The 8,732-nt window shown below is 37.9% G+C and overlaps 1 protein-coding gene across 1 annotated transcript in view; it reads right to left on the bottom strand.

Moving 5' to 3' along the window:
* Nucleotides 1-8,732, bottom strand: part of LOC111861680 (GATOR complex protein Iml1) — a gene marked incomplete in the record, with an annotated part of 91,661 nt that overhangs the window by 31,674 nt on the left and 51,255 nt on the right. Inside the window, 1 exon segment of the mRNA XM_033750413.1 lies at nucleotides 3,638-3,711. Coding sequence (XP_033606304.1) covers nucleotides 3,638-3,711 — 74 coding nt within the window.

Here is an 8,732-nt window from a genome sequence, read left to right as displayed (position 1 = left end):
GGGGGGGGGGGGTACATCGTGACTAGGAAGATTAATAAGTCAAGTTCTGCATTGACATGTTCACAAGAATTCAGCTATTCAAAAATTTCTCAGTTTGATGAAATCCATGGGTTTCCTTATTCCTTTCAATTCTCTTCTCCCTCCCTTCAATTAGTTATGCAGAGATAGGAGACGGGCCAGCTCAGTTGGTATACTGAAAGGCTACAGGCAGGTGACCAAAGAATCAGGATTCAATTTCTGGCAGTGGCAAGAGATTCTTCTCCTCACAGCATCCACACTATTCTGGGGCCCACCCGGCCTTCTTGACAATGGGTAAGTACTGCAGGCTCCTTCCCTAGGGTTAAAGTGCCCGAGGTGTGCAGCTGACCACTCACCTCCATCTAGCACCAAAGTCAAGAATGCTGAAACTACATCTCAACTCCACCATACATCTTAAGTGTATGGTGATCAATTAATCAGGCATACAGACAACTTAAATTTTTTATCAATTAGCTATGCACATATCAAGAGATTGGAAAATGTATCTTACATACCAGAAAATAAGAATGCAAAATTATTACAATAATGGATACAATGATACTGACCTGATGGCGTGTCGTTCAGCCATGCGATTAGAGCCATGCTTCTCCTAGCACAAAGAGGATATAGTGAGAAAAAAGAGGCTAGCAGTGGTGATCAAACATCAAACACAGACATACATATAATTCCAGACCAAAATTAATTGGCCATAAAAATAAGGAACAGAAAATTCAGTTACATATTTTACATCTGTACATAATTATTCACAATGGCAGCAATACAGTTTAAGTGCATTCCAACACCCACTTCAAAACACAAATAGTTCTTTATAACAGTGGAATTCAAACTGCACATCATAACACCACATAATGAGTCACACCTAGAAGCAGTAACACATTCAGACCATGGATGAAAACTTCTCACGTAACTTCCTTCCTATCAGATACCCACTTTCAGAAATTCTGATGTGATGCAGGATTTAGTATTTGTTAATGCTGTTTATGTCATAATAAATACTGATAGAGAACATTTTATGTAACATGTAACAAAACTGGAACATCAGTATTTCAAATGATCAGAATAAAACTTGGAAGGCTATAGGTGATAGATTAAAATGCTATCATGCTATCTGAGCAGGGTTAATCATGATAGGAAAATCAGGAGGCGAAAGCAAAAGACAGATATCTGAAAATGTTCCTTTGTAAATAAGATCACCCAGCTCTGGAACCGACTACCTTAAGATGTTTTAGGGACTCTCTCCTGTATACCAAGTAATTTTAGGAAAAGTGATAAGTAAGGCGAAGTGAATGTGTGGGGGAAATCATCAAAAATGCAATGAAGTGAAGGGAAGTAAATTGTGGTGTAGATGTGAAGGGTAGGTAAGCGTAGTGAAGTGGAATGAAGGGAAGGTCATGGTGAAATCTGAGTGCATCAGTTCATGACATTACGTATCTCATTACTGTTGCTGTTTAGTGTATAGTATGCTTATTTTTTAGTAATATTAATTTATATAACTGTAGTCTAAATTGTATTTGTGTTATATTCATTGGGTGTAGTGTGTCCTTTACTGTTTATGTAGTTTTGTGTGCTGTGTTTTGTTTGAGCATGATGTGTTATTTTATGTGATGTGTGTTATTTGTGTGTTGTGCCTTGTTGTAGTACCACTGTCACCACATAAAATCCCATTTTCAGTTAAATAAATGTATAAATAAATAAATAAATAAATAATAATAATAATAATAATAATAATAATAATAATAATAATAATAATAATAATAATAATAAACTGTCTCTTACACAAAATGGTCATGTTCCAAGTGAGTTTATAAATTTTCAGCTAGGTCTGAATCTGTTAAATCATCTTACAAGAAAAAGTAATAAACTGAAGATGGAAGATGCTTGCATTCCTGGTGGAACCTATTCTTGCTTATATAGAATCTAGCCAGGTCCTTCTAAGAAGAATAAGAATGTTCTCAAGAGAGGTACACATAATCTGCAACATTCAAGCATGGGGTCTAGAACCCAGGTCATTGCATGTGAAAACACATGACAATATTAATGCATTCATAAATATCACAAAAACAGGAATAAACATTACACAAGAAAACTATACATCTGGAAAAATGAAAAGCCAGTGATCAATACTAACTTTTGTATGTTTGAAAGAAACAGTGCTTTTTTTTTGGTAGCATGAAGAGGTAAGCTATACTGGCACCATTTTTTTTACAAAATAACCTATTAAAAATATATTAAAAACATTATTCTAAAGATCACATATTGAGCCATATACTGAACATTCTTAGCAAGGAACATATAAAGAGTATAGGGTATGCCATCCACTCTTTCTAATGAATCCTGACTGCTGTGTGAGTATTGCCACCTTTTTCCAAGAACCAAAAAGAAATGTTTCAATGTGATCATAATACTTTATATGAGGGCAAAACCACTCTTTCCCAAATCCAACCAATGCCTCTAGTAAACTACAGCTTAATTTGGCATCAGTTAGTGTCAGGATAGATGGTATAAGATTAAAGGGGGGAAACGGTGGTTCAGTGAAATACTGAACATAATTCACACAGCCTACATGTCAATCTTTATGATTTGTGGGTGACAGAGTTTAAAACAAGACTGCAACTATAGTGTGTGCACTTTTTTGATAAGGCAACAACCTGTTAATGTCCACACCCTAGTATTATTCTTACTGGTATATAATATGGGGTAATTTAATGGGTATTTCTGATGAATAAGAATACATCCTACACAATGACAAATTTCCTTCCAAAAAAACTAAAGAATAAAATACATTAAACTATAATTTTAGTTGCTGCTTCATATGAATGTGAAACTCCTCTGGAAAAAGAACAGAGACTGAAGCAATCAGAGGACAGATTGTGGAAGGAATATTTTAATCTAAATGAGATGAAGTAAGAAGAGAAATAAAGAAAATATACAGAATGGAGCATTATAGTTTGTAATATTCACCTAATACTGTCAGGGTGATTAAATCAAGGATGTGCAGAATATTCACTCTACATGGAAGAACAAGAAATGCATACAAAATTTAGTTCTAAGCCCTCATGGGTACAAACCATTTTGGGCATGTCAACATGGTCAAAATGGTCTGGGGCTGGATCAGATTTTGTAATGAAACCATAGGTTTCATGGTAGGATAACTAACAACTGTTTAATGAGAACCACGTATTACATAATCAGTTACACAATGATCATAGGTTTTCAAACACTGAGTTTTCAGTGAAAAGGAATTTCAATTGTTCATTAAAAGAGAACATATTCCTGTTTTCATAGCATAACTTCATGGCATATGAGAGTAAAACCATCATTATTAAAAAATAAAGAAATTTCTTACTAATTGATCTCTAAAGTCTATGGAAGATCAGCCAACATTAAGCCTTCACCATTTTCATAAGAAAAGCTGCCCCAAGCTGAAAGAGAATTTATCTTCACCTACCCAAAAATGTTACTCACAACACAACCCAAGTAATGCCTTCACCATGCTGCTGGAGGAACAAACTTAAATCAATAAATATTTGAATTCTGTGCTTGAAGAAAACTGAAATAGATATAAAATCAAGTACACACACAGACATCTGCAACAAACCTCGGACGTGGCTTGTCGACAATGCGGTTGCTGCCCAGCCTTTCTCTGAATGGAGAATTTCCAACAACATTTGTCTGAAATCAAAATGGAAAAGGTGACACTTCACGAGGGTACTTATATTAAGAGATTCATTTTAAGTTACATACATTGTACAGTGAGAATGTAATGTTTCATATGGCTTTGGAACATGATCTCTTATTCTGACAGAATAAAATTACACTGGACATAGGTTAGAACACTTGCGTTGCGTTAGGCAGATCCTGGGTTTGAATCCTCGACCAAAGACCGGCTACCCTGTCTGATATAATTTCTGTGGTTCTCCTCAGTTTCTCTGGGCATATCAGGGATAGTACACAGGTATGTTAAAATAAGTCAGTTTTCTTTCACATACTTTCCATTGCATCAATCACAAATCATTCTTCAATTCAGTGCCACATAAGTATGCACCTGAAAGGCATCATTAACTAAACCCATAATGAATGGCTAATCAAACAGGAACAGACTTCAAATGGAAGATCTATGCCTGATGTCCAAATTCATCCTGACATTAGATACTTTTCCTTTAAGCAGGGTCATCCTTGAAAATTCTTATCTGTGAGTATAATTCTTATTTTGAATCAATTCAGAATAATTTTGTATACATAACACATATAAATGTGATGTTTGTTCATTTAACCCTCTGACAGTCAAGGCCCTGCTAGAGGCTGCCTGGGGATAAATGCTACTGCACACTGAAACCCAGAATATTTCTGCAGATTAACCTCAAATTACCAATGCAGATAACAAGAAAGCCTGTTCTACGCTATACATATTGGCACATAACACCTGATGCCACCTACTGACAGAAATATTCTGCTATATGATTAATATTGAGCAGATATCTTCAGCTCTGTTAGTTTTATTTCAAGTACATCAAGCTAATCTAATCATCTCATAGCATGTTAAGTGTTAAAGAGCAGAAACACAGTTAAGCTGTGCATTTCCGGACTTATTTTCTATAAACTCCAAACATTAAACTGTTTCAGGGCATACCAAGAATAAACATTTTCAGAACTGTCGATCTAACACAGTCACAATGAAAATACAGACCGACACAGTGGACTCCTGCATTTCTCACATAAGGACGGCTGCTGATTGTAATCAGAAAACTGTCCTCGTCTGTTCTGCATAATGTACAGGAGTTTCTCGCTGAATTTTAAACAACTACTACAAAGATTCTGTTTACTTTCTCAGAAAAAGAAACACTGCTATGTATTACACACATTAAAAAATTTGGCAGAAGGTAGAGGAAAGTGGACAGCTTCATACTTTGGCCACTTTATCCAGGAAAAAACCTCTTGTATCACTGATAAGCAGATGAGCAGGTCACCAATTCAGCCTGGACATGGTGACAAACAGAAAAATCCCTGTCACTATAAAGAAACAGTCACAAAGCCAATACAAGTTACCATCCTTATATTTAACTGTAATTGTCTTAGAGTAAATACACATAAATCTGTTAAAATGCCATCATGTTTGAGGATATAACGTTTTATAATATTTCGCAAATGGAAGGCTGACAGTGACAAGACTCAATTTCAAATTCAGCTAAAAACATTTAGAGTACAGTATTTACTGATCTATCTCAGATACCACAGCATATAAATATGTTGTTCAGTGTAAAAGTATAAAACTTATGAACATTGTAGGTTATAATATTACAAGATGTCTTTTTTTTTAAGTTTACACATAACAGAAATAGTTTATTATTAAAAGACGAGAAGAATTAGTTTGTTAAAATAATAATAAATAAACAAGCAACATGCTTCGACCTACACGGTCATCTTCAGGCTCTGATTACATATACATAGTTAAAGTAAAGAGTAAATGATTACTTTTTGTTTAAATGTAATAGTTAATGTTGACAAAATATGGATGTTAGATGATTGAAAAGAATTTGAAGTAATTAATTATAAAACTATTACTCATGTCTGTGACAATTTATTTTTGTAAAACAGAAGTTGTCTGGCAATATCATAAATTAATTATAAAACAATATGAGAATTATATCAAATTTAAAGTGATTCTAAAAAAATATGTTAACACACATGGAGTTCTCTGTGATTCAAAATGTTTTAACCCTTGTATGGATCTGAAACATGAATACACATTTGAAATGGCAATAAAACTAGGTCTGGAGGAAAGGAGGAAGGTTACAGTCATATAAAACAGATTTCATAGATATTTCAATTATGATCCACCTTTTAGACTATTTATCAAATTTACTGCCATTCTGCCATAAGTGGTTCCATGACAGACAATTACAAAGAAAGCAGTGGATGCCTAAGAATAGGTAGGTCTCCAAACAATATTACTGTAACACAGGAGGCATTTGTTCAAAGCCCTGGTAAGCCCACAAGATTGTCCAATAATGAAAGTCACCATTTGCAGACTACTGCCTGGTGAATCATCAGGGACCTGGGCACTTGACTGTACCATATACAAACAGAAGATAATGGGTCTTCTGGGATGTAGTACTGTGTACAAGCAGTCTGGTAGACAAATAACAATGATTCAGATCTGTTACCTTCATCCTCAGGGGAACAGAGTTCTTCAGCACTGAAAATGGAGACGGCAGATTACTCTGAAACACTGATAACTATCTACTAAACTACAGGGGATGGACAAAAATATGGACACACCTCGTGAAATGCATGCCTGAATTGAAGTGTTTATTTTAGCAACGTTTGTAGGTCATGCCGTCGTATCTGCCCAACACCACTACCTGTACAACCCCCGCAATATGTTGCAAGCTTCATTTGTTGTCGAGACAGTGTTCTGTGCAATATTTTGTGCATCACATCAGAGCTAACAGAATTTGAACGCGGGCAAATTGTTGGGGCCCATATGGTGGGTGCTTCCGTAACCAAGGTAGCCGAAGTTTTTGGTGTTTTGTGAGATACATTACCCAAGATTATGACTGCATACAGGAGGACTGAAAAAACTGCATCCGATAAACACCAGCGTGGACGGAAAAATGTGTTGAGTGATCGAGACGGACAAAGGTTGTGTAGGATTGTGACGAAAAATAGAAAGACTACAGCTGCAAAAGTGACTGCTGAACTGAATGTCACGCTCACAAACCCTGTCAGCACCAAAACAGTACGAAGGGAACTCCACAAGTAGGGTATTTCTGGACAAGCTGCAATTCCAAAGCCACTCATTAGTGATCAAAATGCCACTAAGAGGACAGTGTGGTGCTGAAGTCATAAAACCTGGACTATGGAGCAATGGAAGACGGTCACTTGGTTGGTTGAGTCCACCTTCACACTGTTTCCGACTTCTGGCCGAGTTTACGACTGGAGAATGCCATCCCAAGCTTACGATCCAGATTGTTTGCTGCCAAGAGTGAAATATGGCGGGGGTTCGATCATGGTATGGGCAGCCGTATCGTGGTATTCTGTCGGACCCCATCATTACCCTGCAAGGTCATGTCACTGCCAACGACTATGTGACCATTTTGGGTGACCAGGTCCATCCCAGGGTGCAAACTTTGTTCCCTAATTGTGATGCCATTTAGCAAGCCAACAATGCCTGTGTTCACATAGCTCACATCATCCAGGACTGGTTTTCTGAGAACAAAGATGAAGTGTCACATCTGCCATTGCCCCCACAATCGCCAGACATCAATATTACTGAGCCTTTATGGTCTGTTTGGGGGAGCAATCTGCGTGCGCGCTAGCCACCTCCATCATCGATAACAGAACTTACCATGTTTTTCAGGAAGAATGGCACAAGATTCCCTTGCAAATCATACAGGACCTCTATTCATCCATTCCAAGGAGACTGCAAGCAGTTCTGCAAGCCAGAGGTTGTCCTACACCATATTAGTCATGGTAATGTGTTTTTTGTTGGGTGTTTCCATATTTTTGTCCATCTCCTGTATAGCCCAGAATACCGTAATCTTCATACTAATCCCGAGAACTTCAAATCTCACCTGAACAAATTATTCAGGCCTTAATACTGCTAGACAAAGTACTCAGACAACTGTCCATATTCCTGATTACTTGAATAAACAGGACTGTATGTTTTGGTGTGCTAAAACCCCCTGCATTATTCATAAACATGAATGTCATTGAACAAAAGTCAATGTATGATGTGCTGTAGGAGTCATAGGCCTGTACTTCTTCAGCAACATGGTCAGTATCAAAGATCCTCAGATATGTCACAGACATAAACTACCTGACACCCTCGCTCTGCCCATCAGACAGGCAGCTTACTTTCAACCTCATCAGGCTCCTCAATACACACCGCCTGTGCCTGTCTGAACACCATACTGTATGCCCAATGGGCTCTACGGATAGAAAGACCGAGAAGCACTATTCTAAAATTAGTACGTTTTCTTTAATGCTAGTGGGGTGGGACTAAGTCCCTTGTGCTGAGGCCACTTCTGGCCTAATGTACCAGCCACATATGATAGGTGAGTGCGACTGAGGAGCAATTGGTGGAATGAAGATTGGCAGAGGAAACCAAAGTGCTTGGAGAAAACCTGCCCCAGCACCACTTTGTCCACCACAAATCCCACTTGACCAGACCCAGAATCGAACTCGAGCTGCCACAGTGGGAAGTCAGCGACCAACTGCTTGAGCTATGGTGCAGCCCTAAAATTAGTACTTACTACAGTAAAAGTATTTTGAATGACATTAAGTTTAACAAAAACAGGGAAGTCCATAGTTTTAGGTAATGTCAGAATTGGTAACAAAATACTTCATAACAGAACTATCTGCAATTAAAGCGGCCTCCGTAGTCCAGGGGTAACGTTCCCACTCATGACTCAAGGTACGCGGGTTCAAACCCGGCGGAGGTCGTGGAATTTTTAAGGGCGGAAAAATTCAGGGAACAAGTCCTCCAGGAGGGACTTTAAGCCGTGGGTCCCGTGTCATAGCTTTACGGCACGTAAAAGAACCTCATGTCTCAAGGAGACCTCTGAGCCAAATTTGTAAGGACATTTCCCGCCCAACAATAGTCTCTAATGCCTCTGGTAGATGGGGGAAGCATCTAGATACCGCTGAGCCAGTAGAGGCCGAACTTGCTGCCTGAGTCGGGACTGATGGCA

Source organism: Cryptotermes secundus, unplaced genomic scaffold (genome assembly GCF_002891405.2).
Source record: "Cryptotermes secundus unplaced genomic scaffold, Csec_1.0 scaffold185, whole genome shotgun sequence".
NCBI classification, from domain to species: domain Eukaryota; kingdom Metazoa; phylum Arthropoda; class Insecta; order Blattodea; family Kalotermitidae; genus Cryptotermes; species Cryptotermes secundus.
This window is presented reverse-complemented; position numbering and strand designations above follow the sequence as displayed.